The sequence below is a fragment of the Primulina eburnea genome, chromosome 14 (genome assembly GCF_022965805.1).
Source record: "Primulina eburnea isolate SZY01 chromosome 14, ASM2296580v1, whole genome shotgun sequence".
Lineage (NCBI taxonomy): Eukaryota > Viridiplantae > Streptophyta > Magnoliopsida > Lamiales > Gesneriaceae > Primulina > Primulina eburnea.
The window spans coordinates 732,509-753,307 of record NC_133114.1 but is presented as its reverse complement, the minus strand read 5'-3'; the positions used below and the strand labels follow the sequence as shown (position 1 = coordinate 753,307).

General features: G+C 37.7%; 2 protein-coding genes across 6 annotated transcripts; one reads left to right on the top strand and one right to left on the bottom strand.

The window, feature by feature from the left end:
• The first annotated feature begins 558 nt into the window (after positions 1 to 558).
• LOC140811602 (pleiotropic drug resistance protein 1-like) lies at positions 559 to 7,566 on the top strand. The gene is given in 26 exon segments (XM_073169589.1): positions 559 to 1,125; positions 1,206 to 1,326; positions 1,404 to 1,492; positions 1,637 to 1,721; positions 1,804 to 1,963; positions 2,052 to 2,128; positions 2,217 to 2,270; positions 2,339 to 2,429; positions 2,511 to 2,812; positions 2,903 to 3,184; positions 3,270 to 3,586; positions 3,666 to 3,826; positions 3,914 to 4,017; positions 4,110 to 4,266; positions 4,363 to 4,470; positions 4,556 to 4,719; positions 4,801 to 5,133; positions 5,222 to 5,512; positions 5,657 to 5,713; positions 5,715 to 5,741; positions 5,841 to 5,912; positions 5,914 to 5,975; positions 6,081 to 6,308; positions 6,448 to 6,619; positions 6,694 to 6,948; positions 7,222 to 7,566. Coding segments are annotated over 26 exon segments (4,350 nt in total). The 5' UTR covers positions 559 to 802; the 3' UTR covers positions 7,480 to 7,566.
• Positions 7,567 to 7,754: 188 nt separating this feature from the next.
• On the bottom strand, positions 7,755 to 20,164 carry LOC140811603 (probable protein phosphatase 2C 22). 5 transcript variants are annotated; one of them, XR_012113495.1, is made up of 6 exons: positions 20,046 to 20,163; positions 19,789 to 19,870; positions 19,511 to 19,709; positions 18,409 to 18,925; positions 17,591 to 17,811; positions 7,755 to 8,271 (listed from the first exon to the last, which is right to left on the bottom strand). XR_012113495.1 is itself a non-coding variant. In XM_073169590.1 (6 exons), the coding sequence occupies exons 3-6, from the start codon at positions 19,632 to 19,634 to the stop codon at positions 8,064 to 8,066; spliced, it is 720 nt and encodes a 239-aa protein (XP_073025691.1). In that variant the 5' UTR covers positions 19,635 to 19,709; positions 19,789 to 19,870; positions 20,046 to 20,163; the 3' UTR covers positions 7,759 to 8,063. The 5 variants fall into 5 exon arrangements, 4 of the variants coding, with proteins under 4 accessions (XP_073025691.1, XP_073025692.1, XP_073025693.1 ...); XM_073169590.1 differs by having other exon boundaries at positions 7,759 to 8,272; positions 18,714 to 18,925; positions 19,557 to 19,709; XM_073169591.1 differs by having other exon boundaries at positions 7,759 to 8,272; positions 18,714 to 18,925; positions 19,557 to 19,709; positions 19,802 to 19,870.
• Between the last annotated feature and the right edge of the window lie 635 nt (positions 20,165 to 20,799).

Genomic DNA, 20,799 nt, shown 5'->3' with positions numbered 1-20,799 from the left:
CTAACCTAAAAGTAATTTTATGGCCCCGGTCGACGTGAGGTTGTTATATATATATATATATATAAGTAGGACATTTAAAGATCACATGTAAAATTTGAAATATCAAAGACGTGGCATTGTTGAGTTAACCCAGTCAAGAATCTTTTTAATTTCTCACCACTTGAGATTGCATCACATCTATCCTTGCACAATCCATGATCAAAACAATATAGCAGGTTACGTTGACTTTTTTTTATATTAGGTTTGTCGTGAGAGAGTTTCATGATTTTTTATCCGTGAGACGGATCAATTCTATCGATATTCACAATAAAAAGTAATACTCTTAGCATAAAAAGTAATAATTTTTCATGAATAACCCAAATAAGATATCCGTATCACAAAATGCGACCCGTGAGACCGTGTCACATAAGTTTTACTTTTCTTTTTTAATTTTCAAATAAATATTAAATAATTTTTTTGAATAGGTAACATATATTTATTTTTTGATATTTGATTTAAATAATCGATTTCTACGTTTTCCAAGATATATTTCCTGTCCAGAGTTTTGTGGGCACGAGACTTACCATTTGGTGGTCCACATGACGTAATATATGATTCAAAGAATCAAAATCCCTCGCAAAAATAATTTCAAGAAACATATAAAATCCAACTAGTTTCGGATTTTCTTGCCTGTTACCTATAAAAGAACCATGGAATATACAACAGAGGATATCTGTTGTAGCTTGAATTCAAGAATGGAAACAGCAGTTCATCACAGTATGTAAATTATCAGCCATTGTTTTAGCCTTTTCTTGCTGCATCAATGGAAGGTGGCGACATTTTTCGAGTCAGCAGCGCTCGTATAAGCAGTTCAAACATATGGAGGAACACTGGATTAGAAGTTTTTTCGAGATCTTCGCTTGAAGCAGATGACGAAGAAGCATTGAAATGGGCTGCAATAGAGAAACTTCCGACGTATCTTCGGATACGAAGAGGAATACTTCAAGAAAAGGAAGGCCAATCAAGAGAAATCGATATCAAGAATCTTGGATTAGTAGAAAGGAAGAATCTTGTCGAAAGGCTATTGAAGATAGTAGAGGAAGGGAATGAGAAGTTCTTGTTGAAGCTCAAAGAACGAATCGATAGGTGATCAGGAAGTAAAAATCATTACTTGTTTCTTTCTTTTCTTCTGATTCAGCTGATTTTGATAATTTGTGTTGATTCAGAGTTGGTCTTGAGTTTCCCACCATTGAAGTCCGGTTCGAGCATTTGAGCATCGATGCGGAAGCTTATGTTGGCAGTAGAGCTTTGCCTACTGTATTCAACTTCACTGTCAACATCTTAGAGGTCGATTCAGCTCTAACTTGATGCGTATCAGCTTTGTCTATTGCACTTTATTGAATTTTGTCTCTATTTCTGTAAAGGGATTCTTGAGCTGTCTTCGTATTCTGCCAAGCCGAAAAAAACCATTGCCTATTCTTCATGATGTTAGTGGCATCATCAAACCAGGAAGGTGAGTAAATGATTCTTGGAAACTTTGTCAGCTTCCAATTTCCAATATACAAGTTTGCAACGCTAAGTTCTTCCTGTCATTTCAGTATCATGAATCCCATCTACGATTCGTATCATTATCAATTTGATTGATTGTGTTATGCAGAATGACACTGCTTTTAGGGCCACCGAATTCTGGCAAGACCACATTGCTGCTAGCTTTGGCTGGAAAACTTGATCCGGAGTTAAAAGTAAAGAAAATGATGTTGAATTTGGGAGGATAAAGAATTAATTTTCATCTCTAAGTACCTAAAATTCTTGCTGAATTCACAGGCATCGGGAAAAGTAACGTACAATGGTAGTGAAATGACACAGTTTGTGCCACAAAGAACATCTGCTTACATAAGCCAGTATGATCTGCACATAGGTGAATTGACAGTTAGAGAAACACTGGCTTTTTCAGCAAGATGTCAAGGAGTTGGAGCTCGTTACGGTATGTTAAACTACCATGTGTACTCCGGAACTGGATGATTTATCTCGGAAGCTTAGGATGACGGAATTATTTTGTCTGGAACTTGCAGAAATGCTAGCAGAATTGTCAAGAAGAGAGAAGGAGGCAAACATTAAACCAGATCCTGATATTGATATGTTCATGAAGGTTATATAACTTCGTAGAAAAATTAGAAAATTTATATTTCTAGTCCGTGACAACAGAATTTACCGGGTTTTTTAATCGTTTTATACAGGCTTCATCTATTGAAGGGCAGGAAGCAAGCGTAGTGACAGATTACATCCTTAAGGTAACAACTTGAAATTCAAGTACCTTCGGCAAGAACGATGCCTTTGAATAATGACTTCCGTTTTGCAGATACTGGGGCTTGAGATATGCGCGGATACTTTGGTTGGAGATGAAATGATTAGAGGGATTTCAGGAGGACAACGAAAGAGACTGACAACAGGTAAAGCCAGTTAAATGAAATTTTATGAATCTTGTAGCTCAATTTCAGTGAATTCACGTGTTTCATAAACATGTAATCCAGGAGAGATGATGGTTGGACCAGCAAGAGCGTTGTTTATGGATGAGATATCGACAGGTTTAGACACTTCAACTACGTACCAGATCGTGGATTCGATAAGGCAATCCATCCATATTCTACAAGGAACTGCTTTGATCTCACTCCTTCAGCCTGCACCAGAAACTTATGACTTATTTGATGACATAATTCTCCTATCAGACGGGCATATAGTGTATCAAGGGCCACGAAAAAACATATTAGAATTCTTCGAACATATGGGATTCAGATGTCCTGAAAGAAAAGGGGTAGCAGATTTCTTGCAAGAAGTATATCTCTTATCTACTTTCTTGATTCCTCATGCTTATCTATATATAACCAATATTCTTGAAAAAATGGGTACATTTTTTACGTCATAGGTGACATCAAAGAAAGATCAAGAGCAGTACTGGATACATAAGAACGAGCCTTATATTTACGTTTCTGATAAAGAATTTTCCGAAGCGTTTCAGTCATTTCATGTCGGTAGGAAGCTAGGAGACGAGCTTGCTGTTCCTTTCGATAAAGAGAAGAGCCATCCTGCTGCCTTAACCACTGCTAAATACGGCGTTAGCAAGAAAGAGGTTCTAAGAGCTTGTGTATCTCGAGAATTCCTTCTTATGAAAAGAAATTCTTTCGTCTACATATTCAAGATGACTCAAGTAAGATAGTTAAGCCTTTAACTTTTTTCAACCATTTATATTCAATATAACAATATATAACGAGTTATTTACTCCATGTTTGCAGCTTATTCTCATGGCTTTGATATCCATGACAGTATTTCTACGAACTGAAATGCATAAGAACACAAACACAGACGGTGGAGTCTACATGGGAGCTCTCTTTTTCGCACTGATCATGATTATGTTCAATGGATTCTCGGAACTTGCTCTCAGTATATTGAAACTTCCTGTATTTTATAAGCAACGGGACCTTCTTTTTTTCCCCGCTTGGGCATACTCTCTGCCATCATGGATCCTTAAGATTCCTGTCACATTAGTTGAGGTTATCATTTGGGTTGTTATAACTTATTATGCCACAGGATATGATTATGATGTGGGAAGGTAAAAACAGTTGTCAGTTTACTATGAAAAAAAGGAGACGTTTTTCTTGTATCATCTCAATGATTCTTGCAAATGACAGGTTTTTCAAACACTTGCTTCTGCTCATATGTGTCAACCAGATGGCTTCTGCGCTCTTTCGTTTCGTGGGGGCATTAGGAAGAAATATTATTGTTGCAAACACATTCGGATCATGTGCATTAATCACAGTTCTTGTCTTAGGAGGATTCATTTTATCCAGAGGTAGGTACAAAAATGGGGTCTTTTCAAGAATCCAACATATCACTTGTGATAACGAATTTTTCACAAGAGACTATACTTTTCTCTCAGATGATATCAAGAAATGGTGGATATGGGGATACTGGACCTCGCCTCTGATGTATGGACAAAATGCCATAGCGGTGAACGAATTTCTTGGAAAGAGTTGGAGACATGTGAGAATCTTTCATATCATGTGGCGCTTAAGGAGGGTTCAAGAAGATTAACTTGGTAAAAACTTAACCAATGATGACAATTTGTGCTGCAGGTTCCTGATGGCTCAACAGAATCAGTTGGCGTATCAGTTCTGAAGTCTAGAGGGATTTTTCCAGAAGCACGATGGTACTGGATAGGTGTGGGAGCAATCATCGGATATACTTTCCTATTCAATTTCTTAGTCACCTTAGCTCTAACCTATCTCAACCGTAAGCGCTTGTTTCATTTAAATATGTATGTCATCATGTGTTTTAATTTCATCCTTTGGCTCCTTTATTTGAAATAAATTACACTATATGATGCAGCATTTGGAAGACCTCAAGCTATTCTGTCAGAAGAAACATTAGCAGAGAGGAATGCTAGCAAAAGGGGTGATTCTGTAGAGTTGTCATCCAGAAGAAAGAGCACATCTGGTAAGTTGTTAGCTTGCAAAATGCTTCTGGAAGTCGTTCGTGTTCAACGTTGGACAAATTATACATGAAATGCTAACGTATATAGGACAAGAAGACAGTGTATATAGAGCTGTATCATCAAGGTCTATGTCATCAAGAGTCGGAAGCAGCGGTGAAGCTGATCCAAATAGGAAGAGGGGGATGATTTTACCCTTCGAACCTCTTTCGATCACTTTTGATGATATCCGTTATGCAGTGGAAATGCCGCAGGTACATTCAGTATCTACACAAGAAATCTAAGCTCAGCCTAAACTTGAAAGCTAGCTTAGTCTAAAATGCTTATGCATGCAGGAAATGAAAGCTCAAGGTGTTCAAGAAAATCGATTAGAGCTTTTGAAAGGCATAAGTGGTGCTTTTAGGCCGGGAGTTTTGACAGCCCTGATGGGAATCAGTGGGGCAGGAAAGACCACTCTAATGGACGTATTAGCGGGTCGAAAAACAGGTGGATATATTGACGGGACAATCACTATATCTGGGTATAAGAAGAAGCAAGAAACATTTGCTCGTATATCAGGATACTGTGAGCAAACCGACATTCACTCACCTCATGTTACGGTTCATGAATCCTTGCAGTTTTCAGCATGGCTCAGGTTGCCTCCTGAGGTCGATGCATCAGCACGAAAGGTTCATCCTGCCCACAAAATATGTTACGAAAAAATAGAGAACATTAAACTAAAGTTTATCTGACTCTAAAAGTTGACAATGAATGCAGATGTTCATTGAAGAGGTAATGGAACTAGTTGAACTCACTCCACTGAGAGAAGCGCTTGTAGGCTTGCCTGGTGTGAATGGTCTTTCAACCGAGCAGCGAAAGAGGCTTACTATTGCAGTCGAGCTCGTGGCCAATCCTTCAATCATATTCATGGATGAGCCAACCTCCGGCCTTGATGCTAGAGCTGCTGCTATAGTGATGAGAACTGTGAGAAACACAGTGGACACAGGTCGAACTGTGGTCTGCACCATCCATCAACCTAGCATCGATATATTTGATGCTTTTGATGAGGTAAATCGTTTTCATGTATATCTTTTTCTATGAAGTATGATCCAACGGTCTGTGTATCACCAGATGTAGCATAAAAATAACTAGTTTGAAGTTCTTTGATATGTTTTCGAGGATAAACTAATCAAGTGCCATAAATCTACGCAGTTACTACTGCTAAAACGAGGGGGCGAAGAAATATATGTTGGTCCATTAGGACGGCACTTCTTCTCATCTAATTCAATACTTTGAGGTGAGCTGATAAGTCACCAGACTACACAATTCAAAATTGAAACTCTACTCCTACTAAAGTAACATCACTGAATGGGTTCTATTTATGACGTCTCTACAGGGAATAAATGGCGTGGGTAATATCAAAGATGGTTACAATCCAGCAACATGGATGTTAGAAATCAGTTCAACAGGCCCAAGAAGCTGCTTTAGGAGTCGATTTCACAGAAATATACAAGAACTCCGAACTTCACAGGTAAAACCATGTCAAAAAATTAAACTTCACTGCCATCATCCGTGAGCTCATAAATTGTTAAAATTAAACTGAACCTGTAACCCAATTTTGGAGAAAAATTCACAGAAGAAACAAAGCTTTGATCAAGGAACTTAGCGTACCAGCTCCTGGTTCAAAGGATTTGTACTTTCGAACAAGTTACTCCCAATCTTTCTGGACACAATGCATGGCTTGTCTGTGGAAACAGCACTGGTCATATTGGAGAAATCCACCATACACTGCTGTTAGATTGCTGTTCACTACATTTATTGCCCTGATGTTTGGCACGATTTTCTGGGATATTGGCTCGAAAAGGTTAGCACATTGTCACAATCCTGTTTCAACATAGCGTGTCAAAAAGAGAGAATATTTTCTGTAAAACAGATAACCGAAATCGAAAGCATGTCAAAAAGAGAGAATATTTGTTGAATGATATATATAAATATGATTGCAGGAAAAGAAAGCAGGATATATTCAATGCAATGGGTTCAATGTATGCTGCTGTTCTTTTTCTAGGAGTACAAAATGCTACATCAGTACAACCAGTTGTTGCTGTCGAAAGAACGGTATTTTACCGGGAAAGAGCAGCTGGAATGTACTCAGCTTTACCCTATGCCTTTGGACAGGTAAACGAGATATTTTAAAAAGATGCTGTCATTAGAAGACAAATTCTTGATCATATGTTTTTTGTTCTGCACAGGTTGTGGTTGAACTTCCGAATCTTCTCATTCAAACACTTATCTATGGAGTCATTGTATACGCCATGATTGGTTTTGAATGGACATTTTCCAAGTTCTTTTGGTATCTTTTCTTCATGTATTTCACCTTGCTATACTTCACATTCTATGGTATGATGACTGTCGCCGTTACCCCGAATCACAACATAGCGGCCATTATTTCCTCTGCGTTTTATGCTCTGTGGAACCTTTTCTCAGGATTCATCATCCCCAAAACAGTAAGTATTCTTCAATATTTTCTTGCAAGAATTAACGAAATCAACAATCATTCATATGAACTTTTTATGATACATAGTATGTCTTTTGAAATGCATGTGTGGGGAGAAGACAAGTTTCTCTTAGACAGAATCTAAAATACTGAATTTATCAATGTTGCGTTTGCTATTATTTAAAACGACTCAATTCTGAAATCAGAACCCCTTCTTTCTTTCTCATTTTGAAAATGGGCTTATTTTGGATTCCATCATTTTTTTTTCCTTCTTGTTTAACAGAGAATTCCGGTGTGGTGGAGATGGTATTATTACATATGTCCAATTTCTTGGACGTTATATGGATTGGTTGCTTCACAATTCGGAGATATTAAGGCAAATATAGAGGACAATGAAACAGTTGAACACTTTATTACAAGTTATTTCGGATTTAAACACGATTTTGTGGGATATGTTGCTTTAATCATTGTTGGGATTTCTGTGCTGTTTGGCTTCATCTTTGCCTTCTCCATTAGGGCGTTTAATTTCCAGAAAAGATGAGAGAGATTTAGTGATTAAATAGATAGAAGAGTTCATAATGTGTTGTGTAAATTATTAGTAGTTTGATTAATTTATGTTTCTTTTTGCAGTTTTCTTTTCTCCCCACCCACCCAACCCCCCTTCTCATGCTTCATTTTTCATATGTGAAATACATTAATTATAATGTTAATTTCACTAAATGGTTTTCTCACGAGTATTGTACATGCATTTGCGTCAGTGTTAAAAAAAAAGGTTGGATCATAAAACTAGTGGATATAATTCATTATTTACACGGATAAATAATGAAAAAATGGAGTAGCAGATTTTGCACTTAAATTACTTGGAGAAACTGAGATTAGTAACACACAAACCAGAAAATGACTTCAAAAATCCAAAAAGAAATTTTGATGCCGCATGTCTTACAGTTGGAAAAATACATCCTCAGGGTTATTGGTAAGAAAAATGAAATAAGAATCCTTAGCCACCAAAAAAGCTCTACACTCTTTCAGCCCTTCTGCGGAAATGTTCTGTGGTGTACTCTTCCACGAGGAACAACTAAGTTAGGGGGTGGTGGTTGGTGGAAACACACCACGGCGACTGCTAAATTATAACTGCTCCTTTCTCTTCAGAGCTTCATCAACAAGATCCTTGCTACACATGATTGGACCGTTGTGTTCTTGAAGCCTTTTACGAGCAAAATCCACTGCATTTTGGCTCATAAATACGTCAAAGAGACCATCACAGCTTATGAATAGAAACTCATCGTCTTCTGTTAAACTTATTTTCATAAGTTCGGGTTCCGCACCGAGGGGACTGTTGGATCCTGTTTTCTACACGCCCAAACGCAGCGGAAGATTTAAAATTTTTTATTTTATTTTGAAAAACAAAATTTGTTTGGACGCTCGTATGATTTTAACAAAACATTCATAGGGAGTTGAAAATTATACCTTTGTGAATTAAATCACTTGGCTCCAACTGATCCGGTATGAACGGATTAGCTCTTGATGATTCCCTACGAACTTTCTTCGATTCTTCTAATTAGGTCCACGACTAGAAGATTTATTCCTCTTCTAAATTGCACTAGAAATTTAGAAGAACTTTTGCATAGGAGAGAAAAATTGAGAGACGGCTCAAACCCTAACCATAAATCAAGGTGGCCGAATTTCTCACTTTGGAATGAGTGGAGTCTCACGTAAGTTTTGTTTGGTGGCTAGGGTTTAGATGGTTAAATGTGTTATTTATAATAAATTAAACCCTAATTACATAATTAACATTAATGGGCTTGATTTAATTAATTGGGCTAGTCCAACTAGTTTAATTAATTTAATTAAAGCCCATTAAAACTTTAATTATTTATTATGTTGGACTTGTACTCCTACAAGCCCATTAAACATAATACCCACCATATTTAATTTATTAATTAATCAACTCAACTTTTGAGCTTAATAAATTAAATACAGTATAAATTCAACATTTGAATTTATTATTTAAATTATAAATTCAACTATTTGAATTTTTATCACCTCCAAAATTTAATATTTAATAAACCCAACATTTGAGTTTAATAAATTAAATTATCACATTTTATAAATTCAACTACTTGAATTTATTCTCTCAAAATTTATTTATCATAAATTCAACTCCTTGAATTTACTATATAATATAAATTCAACTTCTTGAATTTATTCTCTCTACGGGAACAAACAATCCAGTACTTGTGTGACCCTCAATGGTTCAGGGATACAGCTAGCCGTGGGTTCACAACTCCTTGTGATTCAGAATAACATTTATTCTTATTCGGGCTTACCCTAGTTAGCCCCATTCTATTCATCAACACCTTGATCAAGAATGTCAGAACTCATTTCTGATTGCACCCATCGGATCATGGTAGGAGCGTCTAGTAGCATCGCCCCATGATCCCCTAGGTATCACTGATAGTGCCTGCAAGAACCAGTCGATTATGATTTAACGTACAGTACGGTCCCTTCATCTCATATATCCCGATCGAATCTGCAACCATTGGTTCATCGAGGGTTGCATATAAATTCGATAACTATGTGTTACATATAATAGTGGCATCGCGTGTACTATTGGGGAACTCCTTCTCCAACGTACATCTCATACTCTGGCCAGAGATTCCATGCACTATTATTACATCAGATCACATAGGATATCCACACCCGTAGGTGAGCGGTGAATCCCCGACTACAATGCACTGGCTCCTATATGTGTCGCGACTGTACCCAACCTCGCCACCTGATGACTCTCCTGGAGCCGGTAAACGAGTCAAAGCACAGCCCTAGCATATAGAGCCTCAGAGTTGTCTCGGGTCATAAGGACTAATGGTATACAATCATAACCACGGACTTATCCTCTCGATGTATGAGAACCACTTGGAAAGTCCGGGGGAGGGTTGTTCGGTATAATCATCATATGACTACCCATCTGCATGTTTGGACATCTCCATGCCCTTACCAAGAAACGCAGTACACAACATCACATATGCTAGTCTCAAGCTCAAGCGACCTTTATCCATGTTTTAGGCGGCTGAATCGACTAGGAACGAATTTAGATCATACAGTATTTACAAACGAGTTTCAACATCGAATTACGATTCATTTGTATTAAAGTATGATCAAGGTCTTTATCTATGTTTGATAACATGGGTATACAGATAAAGAATTAACAAACCATGAAATAATGAATTATATTAAAATAAAGATTGTTTATTACACTTGAGTCAATAAAATCCCTAGTCAACAGTTGACTTGTAGGGCATCTACTCTAACAATCTCCCACTTGCCCTAGAGCCAACTACCCATAAACTTTAATCCCATTGCTTCGCGATGCTTCTCAAACAATGGTCCTGGCAAGGGCTTCGTAAGTGGATCGGCAACGTTATCTGCAGAGGGGACTCTTTCGACTGATATGTCTCCCCTTCCCACAATCTCCCGGATGATGTGGAATTTCCTCAGTACATGTTTGGATCGCTGATGAGACCTTGGTTCCTTTGCTTGCGCAACGGCACCAGTGTTGTCGCAGTACACCGGGACTGGATCAACTCCATTAGGAATAACGCCCAACTCTTGGACAAAATTCCTCATCCAAACTGCCTCTTTCGCTGCAGCAGATGCAGCAATGTACTCAGCTTCAGTGGTGGAATCCGCAACGGTGTCTTGCTTGGAACTTTTCCAAGAGACAGCCGCACCATTAAGCATGAATACAAAACCAGAGGTCGATTTCGAATCATCTACATCACATTGGAAGCTAGAATCAGTGTAGCCTTCCAATTTTAATTCTCCACCCCCATAGACCATGAACAAGTTCTTAGTCCTTCTCAAGTACTTAAGAATATCTTTCACGGCCTTCCAATGCATTGGACCAGGGTTCGCCTGATATCTGCTTGTAACACTCAAAGAGTAAGCAACATCAGGACGTGTCGATATCATACCATACATGATACTACCAATGGCTGACGCATATGGAATACGTGTCATCATTTCTATCTCTTCATCAGTTTTGGGACACATAGCTTTAGATAGAGTAATACCATGACACATTGGTAAGTATCCTCTCTTGGACTCTTCCATAGAGAATCGTTTTATAATAGTATCGATATATGTGGCTTGGGTGAGCCCCAACATCCTTTTTGATCTATCTCTATAGATTTGTATTCCTAATACATAGGATGCTTCACCCATGTCCTTCATGGAGAATTTACTGGCTAACCATACTTTAGTTGATTGCAGTAATCCTATATCATTCCCAATGAGCAGGATATCATCAACATAAAGTACCAGGAATGTCACTGCACTCCCACTAACTTTTTTGTACACACATGGTTCCTCAGGATTTTTAGCAAAACCAAACTCTTTGATAGTGCTGTCAAATCTGAGGTTCCAACTCCTCGATGCCTGCTTGAGACCATATATTGATCTCTGAAGTTTGCATACCTTATGCTCACTTCCTACTGATGTGTATCCCTCAGGTTGAGACATATAAATTTCTTCTTTGATGTCTCCATTGAGGAATGCAGTCTTTACATCCATTTGCCATATCTCATAGTCATACCATGCTGCTATGGCTAGTAGTATTCTAATGGACTTAAACATAGCTACTGGTGAAAAAGTTTCCTCATAGTCAATTCCTTGCCTTTGAGTATAACCTTTTGCAACCAGTCTTGCTTTGAAGGTCAGTACCTTCCCATCCGCCCCAAGCTTTCTTTTGTAGATCCATTTGCATCCTATGGGAACGATTCCCTCAGGTGGATCCACTAATGTCCAGACTTGGTTTGAATACATAGAGTCCATTTCTGACTGCATGGCTTCAAGCCATTTAGTTGAATCAGTATCAGATATTGCTTCTTTGAAATTCATTGGATCGCATCCAACACAAGGCTCATCATGGCCTTGTTCATGAAGAAGTGTATATCTGGCAGGTGGTCTAATAACTCTATCAGACTTTCTAGGAGCTTGTACTTCAACTACTGGTTCTAGGGGATTAGGTTCAACTTCTAAAGTTGAGGGAGTATCTTGAATTTCTTCAAGTTCTATCATCTTGCCTTTTCTATCTAATAGAAACTCCCTTTCCAAAAAAGTGGCATTTCTTGAAACAAACACTTTTGCTTCATTAGGATGATAAAAATAATATCCAATAGAATTCTTTGGATATCCTACAAAGTAGCACAAAGTGGATCTACTATCCAATTTGTCTCCCACTGTCTGCTTCACGTAAGCAGGACATCCCCATATTCTCTCGTAAGAATATTTGGGAGTTTTTTTCATCCATATCTCATATGGTGTTTTATCCACTGCTTTAATATGAATAATATTCAACAACATTGCCTCGGTTTCAAGCGCAAAGCCCCAAAACAATGTAGGCAATTCAGTGAATCCCATCATCGATCGAACCATGTCAAACAAGGTTCGCTTACGACGTTCAGAAACACCATTCAATTGTGGTGTTGCTGGTGGAGTCCACTGTGAGAGAATCTCATTCTCTTTTAGATAACCCAAAAATCAGCAATTAAGTATTCTCCATCTCGATCAGATCGAAGTGCTTTAATACTTCTTTCTAGCTAATTTTCTACTTCAAATCTGAATTCTTTGAACTTTTCAAATGTTTCAGATTTGTGTTTCATAAACATACCCATACTTTGTGCTAACACTTAGCGAGCCACAAACGTCCGTGTGGATCAAATCCAGTAGACCATGTGCACGTTCCACGTTTCCATCGAATGGAGTCTTGGTCATTTTTCTTTTAGACAGGACTTACAAGCAGGTAGAGAATTTATGTCTGACAAGTCAAACATGCCTTCTCCCACTAGTTTGTGCATCCTTCTTTGAGAAATGTGACATAGTCTAGCGTGCCATATTTGTGTGGGATTTGGATCATCTAACATTCTTTTGTTTGTTGTTGAAATTATGTTTACTTGGACATTCACTTATCATTTCCAGAACATTTCTGGCGCATATAATTTCTTATGTCCGGACTTCTTGCAGTGAAATAAATATGTTCTAACTTATCGGGCTTTGTAGGCCTTTTAAGTGTCTTTCAGAGTTTGCTTCTTATTGGGATTGTTTTTCTTGTGAGGGGCAGAACATTTCTTTCCCTTACCTTGTGGGCCATTTTCTTCTGACGAGAGGGCCATAAGAAAAACAACAATTCCATGTTTTATGGTGATCTCATAAGTTATAAGTGTATTGACTAGCTCTTCAAGGCTATCATCTATCTTATTCAAATTAAAGTTCACCATAACCCCGTCAAATGAGGAAGATAAAGACAACAAATTGATGTTATCTAGTAACTCATTAGGAATCACATATTCCATGCCCACCACATACTTAATAAGCTCAGTCACATGTACACAAAGCTCATGGGCCAAAGCCCAGTCTTGCATTCGTGTAGTCATGAGCTTTTAAAAGTGGTGTGCATCACTATACGAGTTTCATGCACCATGCAACTCTTGCACATGCATTCGAATGTCAGCAGCATTCAACATTTCCTCTAACTTTCCCTACAGTTCATTTGACACAGAAGCGAGCATGTTACACTTTAGCTTGCATACTATGGTCCTACCATCTTGCATGCTTTGTCAGTTCAACAAGACTGACATTAGTGTGTATGCTATTTTCTCTGAATTCAGAACAATTTTCCCAACCAGTCTTGAAAATTAGATTCGATTAGCTTGTTAATAAAAAATTGATTATGTGACGAAATCGAAAATATACTGATACGGAAACAGAATAATGGTTGCTGATTATTTTAAAATAATTTTAAGATATAAAATATGGATTTCATTTTATAAATTACCCTCCCACTATTTTGACATTTCCACCACCCTCTGATGAAAAAGGGAAATCGTATTTCCTTAGTAGGCACGTAGAGTCCAATTAGCCAATTATAACCCCGAATAATATCAGCCAATTATAATTTCTAAAAGGTAGAGTCCAATTGCATCCCTATGCAACCTCCGCGTGTTTTGCCTCACGTTTAATAAGGACCCAATAATATGACGCCGTTTATTTTCACGTGTCAAACCAACCCATCAGTATTGAATTGTAGTGGACGGTCGCCATGAGTTCCCCCAATAATATGAGCCGAAGTCATGGGAGTTCCACTCAATTCACATCATATGTCCGGTGGAAGTCACAGCTTTCCGGCGTACAGGCCTCCCCAATAATATGAGCCAGACACTGTCCGCGGGTAGCGATCAACATGCAACCACGGTTGATGGAAGGCAAGGAAAAATTAAACTCTTTTAATTTTTACTTATTCGGTTTGATATAAATTTTGAATCATATTCAAAATGAGGGATTTTAATTAAAAAAATTTGTCTCATCATTTTATTTGAAAATCGCGTGCCACGAGTTTGTATGTTTGCCGGATTCATGCAACTATATTATATAATAATATACATACATGCATACTACTATATATCACATATATCATAATATGACATTCAACAATAAATAAGGATGATCGATTGCCAACACTAATAGATCCATGTGAGCCATACATGGATCCAGGTCCAAACCTAGGTGAATGCAGGGATGCAAATGCAACTTATTACAAAAGCTTCCAATATTTTACATGTCTTCATCTTGATCATCGGGCCCACCATCTTCCAGTCTTGATCTCCCACTATTTCTAATTATTACATTTGAATAGCCATGGCACATAAGGGATACATCTCATGGGGGTGGGAACGGGCCATAAACCAGGCCCACTTTAATAATATCAAATATTATAAAATTGAATAAAAACAGTAAAATATCCTAACATACACCAAACACATTGGTCAAGGCTCTCGATCATCCTCCATGCATTTAATATCAAATATTAACATCAATTTAATTAAACCATTTAATTAATTGATAAATCATATATCTAATAATTTTATCACTAACCACCACAATTATTAAAGAATTTAATAAATTAAATAAACTCTTTTATTTAATTTCCAATTAAATCAATAATAATTGATTTCTTATAAAACTCATTTTTACCATAAATAATTAAAATCATATTCTAATTATTTATTTTACAAGAAAATTATTAAATTTCCAAAAATTAATTTTCCAAAATAAAAAATTGAATCAATTCCAAAAATATCAATTTTCCCCATAATTTTGAAAAATCAGAAAATTGCACCCCGGGCCCAAACAATTCAAGCCCATCAATTTTGCACGCTTCCCGAGACGATCCCGGGTCGTCGCCCCCGCTGCCCGCCCGCTGCCCGAACGTTTCGGGCAGTGGCAGCAACCTGTGCGCGCAGGCGCGCACAGGTGCGCGCAACGCCGCGCGCAGCGTGCGGACGCTCCGCACGCTGCGCCGCGTTGTGCGCCGCGCGGGGCGGCGCACAGCGTGCGGACGTTCCGCACGCTGCGCCGCTCTGCGCGCGCACGCTGCGCGCGCGCGCTGCGCGTTCCTGCGCGCAGGGCGCTGCGCGCTGCGCGCGCAGCCCTGCGCGGGGTCTGCCCGGAACAGTTCCGGGCAGATCGCGAAATTTTTTTTTTTTTTTTTGTTTTTCCGAAAAATTTAATTTTTATGGTGCATCAATATTTCTGAAAATTTTCTTGTGTGGTTAGAAACAAATTATTCAATATAATTTAAATCATACGATTCAGAAAACCTGGCTCTGATACCACTGTTGGATCCTGTTTTCTACACGCCCAAACGCAGCGGAAGATTTAAAATTTTTTTATTTTATTTTGAAAAACAAAATTTGTTTGGACGCTCGTATGATTTTAACAAAACATTCATAGGGAGTTGAAAATTATACCTTTGTGAATTAAATCACTTGGCTCCAACTGATCCGGTATGAACGGATTAGCTCTTGATGATTCCCTACGAACTTTCTTCGATTCTTCTAATTAGGTCCACGACTAGAAGATTTATTCCTCTTCTAAATTGCACTAGAAATTTAGAAGAACTTTTGCATAGGAGAGAAAAATTGAGAGACGGCTCAAACCCTAACCATAAATCAAGGTGGCCGAATTTCTCACTTTGGAATGAGTGGAGTCTCACGTAAGTTTTGTTTGGTGGCTAGGGTTTAGATGGTTAAATGTGTTATTTATAATAAATTAAACCCTAATTACATAATTAACATTAATGGGCTTGATTTAATTAATTGGGCTAGTCCAACTAGTTTAATTAATTTAATTAAAGCCCATTAAAACTTTAATTATTTATTATGTTGGACTTGTACTCCTACAAGCCCATTAAACATAATACCCACCATATTTAATTTATTAATTAATCAACTCAACTTTTGAGCTTAATAAATTAAATACAGTATAAATTCAACATTTGAATTTATTATTTAAATTATAAATTCAACTATTTGAATTTTTATCACCTCCAAAATTTAATATTTAATAAACCCAACATTTGAGTTTAATAAATTAAATTATCACATTTTATAAATTCAACTACTTGAATTTATTCTCTCAAAATTTATTTATCATAAATTCAACTCCTTGAATTTACTATATAATATAAATTCAACTTCTTGAATTTATTCTCTCTACGGGAACAAACAATCCAGTACTTGTGTGACCCTCAATGGTTCAGGGATACAGCTAGCCGTGGGTTCACAACTCCTTGTGATTCAGAATAACATTTATTCTTATTCGGGCTTACCCTAGTTAGCCCCATTCTATTCATCAACACCTTGATCAAGAATGTCAGAACTCATTTCTGATTGCACCCATCGGATCATGGTAGGAGCGTCTAGTAGCATCGCCCCATGATCCCCTAGGTATCACTGATAGTGCCTGCAAGAACCAGTCGATTATGATTTAACGTACAGTACGGTCCCTTCATCTCATATATCCCGATCGAATCTGCAACCATTGGTTCATCGAGGGTTGCATATAAATTCGATAACTATGTGTTACATATAATAGTGGCATCGCGTGTACTATTGGGGAACTCCTTCTCCAACGTACATCTCATACTCTGGCCAGAGATTCCATGCACTATTATTACATCAGATCACATAGGATATCCACACCCGTAGGTGAGCGGTGAATCCCCGACTACAATGCACTGGCTCCTATATGTGTCGCGACTGTACCCAACCTCGCCACCTGATGACTCTCCTGGAGCCGGTAAACGAGTCAAAGCACAGCCCTAGCATATAGAGCCTCAGAGTTGTCTCGGGTCATAAGGACTAATGGTATACAATCATAACCACGGACTTATCCTCTCGATGTATGAGAACCACTTGGAAAGTCCGGAGGAGGGTTGTTCGGTATAATCATCATATGACTACCCATCTGCATGTTTGGACATCTCCATGCCCTTACCAAGAAACGCAGTACACAACATCACAGATGCTAGTCTCAAGCTCAAGCGACCTTTATCCATGTTTTAGGCGGCTGAATCGACTAGGAACGAATTTAGATCATACAGTATTTACAAACGAGTTTCAACATCGAATTACGATTCATTTGTATTAAAGTATGATCAAGGTCTTTATCTATGTTTGATAACATGGGTATACAGATAAAGAATTAACAAACCATGAAATAATGAATTATATTAAAATAAAGATTGTTTATTATACTTGAGTCAATAAAATCCCTAGTCAACAGTTGACTTGTAGGGCATCTACTCTAACAGGGACCCCCATCTCTACCTTTCAATCCCTCCATATGCCAGTCTCCTAAGGCACGACCAACATTGAGTTGCCCATTGAGATAACCATCGTTTATGTGTCCTCCAGAAGCTTCGATTCTTTTTCTTTCTACCAAAAAAATAGGTTTCTGATATCTCGAAATCTCAACTGCTTTTCCACGACGACAAAGTTCTGCTCTGCAGTCTCCAGCATTTGCCACCACAAGGGACCTGCCATGGATGAATTAGAGAGAAAAACCCCACAAATAAACAAAAAGGAAGAATCTCGACCTAGACGGTGATCCACATCTTAAAGAAACGAAATACTAACATATGGGAATATAATATAGTAACCAAGGGTGCTACAGCATTGCATATTAGAAAATATGGTATTTGACGGTTAATAATATAAGAGATAGGTATATGATGATACCATTCATAAGTCTGCATAGAAACTTTCTCAAATAACTTTTGTCGCTGGATAGGTAAGACATTTTCAGTCCAAGGAATTTGAGATGGAAGTGAGAAAGTTTAGGAGCCACAACAATGCAGAGACAAGGGACATCAGATCAAGTGTCAACCATCACAACTATCTACACATACGGATGATTTCTAAGTATGAATTAAGTTACAAACAGATAGTTGGACCAGAGCAACATTTTCATGTTGTGCAGAAGCCTGAGTTTTTTGTGAGAGCTGAAAATAAGAACCGAGTAAAAGCGAATAAAACTTAGATCCTCACACTCATTATTTTTTCCAAAATAAGACAAAGATGTCAAGTGTTGACAAGAATAATAAGATCTGCATTGAACATATCACATAACTGACAGTATCTTTTATGGATACGGCCATAATTGGAGAAACAAAATGACTTGCCAATTAAGTTACATCAGCCAAGATTATTAACACACAGACAGGCATATACATACATATATATATATAGAGAGATAATTAAAAATCTAATTACCATGTTGCTTCAATAGTATCAAGTGTATCAAGGTTGAAGTTCTATAGCACACATTCATTTATCATGTCACCAGCAAACGGCAACATAAAAATACCTCATCCTTTTGTTTTCAAAACCTCTAAAAAGAATAACAAAACTTAATCTGAAGGATTTCAATAACTCTTACCTTCCAATCACAACAGCTGCCAAAGCATTGGTACCAGAATCAAGATCCGTGTCAGAGGAGCAAGCTTCTGCAAAAGCAGTATCTGTGTGCAGAAATGCTGAAGCGATGATTCTCTCAATGTTCTGAGGAAAATCTTCGTCCTCAACAATGAAAATTGGCAAATTGTAGCGTGCAAAATCAGCAGCGTTCTTTCCTCCATGTCCATCAAAAACCTGATAAAGGAGAAAAGGTATCGGATGGCATATTTTTGCAGAAAAATATTATTAAAGCACAAAAAAAAAGCCACAAATTATTTGACAGAAACTGTATCTAATAGAAACTAGAATAGGAACAATTGAAAGACACATCGGTAAGAATATTTTGCTAAGTGGAATTCCAAATAAGTTAAAAGAATACTGAAGATCAAATCCAAACACAAAAGCTAGCTCTGAGAATAATGTTTTACAATGACAAAAAAGCTTCAAGCTATTAGAAACATGATATAATTCTTTCTGTCCATGTGTTTCTTTTAAAAGGTCAATGAAATTCATTTTAACAATCGAGTAAAGCATTTAATAACCAAACACAACTCTAATTCTTTCAGTATTTAGTGAATAGCCGGTTAAGTTAGCAGACAAACGTTCATAGAAAGCACACATCCAACTTCCCACATTTGTAGTACCAACTTCGTAGTTCACAAACATTTTAATAAAACTACAGTGAATTACCAAATAATTAAGGTAATAATATATATCTGCCTTAGATGCTCATTAAGTATAAGAATATTAAAATGGTGGGCTTTAGAAGAGAATAACCACCCCGTAAAATGCACTAGGACTTTAGGTGGAAACCATAATCACGCACCAAATTGTCTGCACAAACATAGACATCCTCCATGCTTGAGCGAGAACCAATATCTACCCATGCACCTGACAGAAGCATGGGTATAAATCAAGTCTCATTGCTGTCTCCATTCAATCTTAGCAGAACTGAAACAGCAGGGGATCTGGTCTTCACCTGCAAAGCTCGAATCAGAACGTGATCCCAGAACATATATAAAAAAATAATGAAATTCATATTTGACTGAGGGGAGAACCAATATTTCATACTGCCACTGAGTGTATTCTCAGGTGAAGCTTCTACTTCCGAGAAATAGAATGAAATTGAGTTGCACTCGCCTGGGAAAGATTTTCTTAATGACAATGAACAAACATTAACATCTTAAATACAACTCTCATCACTGAAAATGAACACCATTGATCGATACCAAAAACGACAAAAAACAAGATTTGCTTATTGTTAATAAAGAGAAAGATCATCTTTCCAAAATCAAGAAAGACGGAATTACCATACCAAAGAGGAGTGTCTAGCCAAGGAGTTCGTATATGAAGGCGGAGAGCCAACAGAGCTCAAGTAATGTTGCTGCGCCGTGTTCACGCCACGCGAGGAAAAGGAATCGACGGACGCCCATGTTGGACCCCGTGCGGAATTTGAGATAATAAAACCCGAAAAACTGGACACCGAGATTTACGTGGAAAACTCCTAAAAATTATTAGGGTAAAAACCACGGGCAAGATGAAAAGAATTTCCACTATAATATTTTGTGGTGTACAACTCACTCACTGTGTTTCCAAAGAGAACACACACTCTCTTAATACAGGAGAACAAAACACCTCATAAATATTATAATACTCATATGAGAGAAGAAAGAACTCAAGATGCTACTTGAGATTGGGATGCTTCTGAATTGCAAAATAAGCACCTATTTATAGGTGCATGGCTATGTGTGAACCTCAGCTGCCGTGTTCTAATTTTCTTCAAAGAAGGCTGCCCCAATTGCATCAAACGTTTTTTAAAACGTTTCTTATAATTGGTCCCCCCGACATGCATTTATTGCATGTCGGCTACCTACATTTCTCCCACTTGGAGATTTGATTGAGAATCAAGCACATCTCCACACATCCTTTCAATCTTGCTATTCTCTGCTGCTTACGTTTCCGCTAGACCACTTGAGAATCTACACCACTCAAACTTATCAGTGTTCACTGGCTTGGTCAAAAAATCAGCTATGTTGTTCTTTGTATGGATCTTCTGCATATCCACGCTT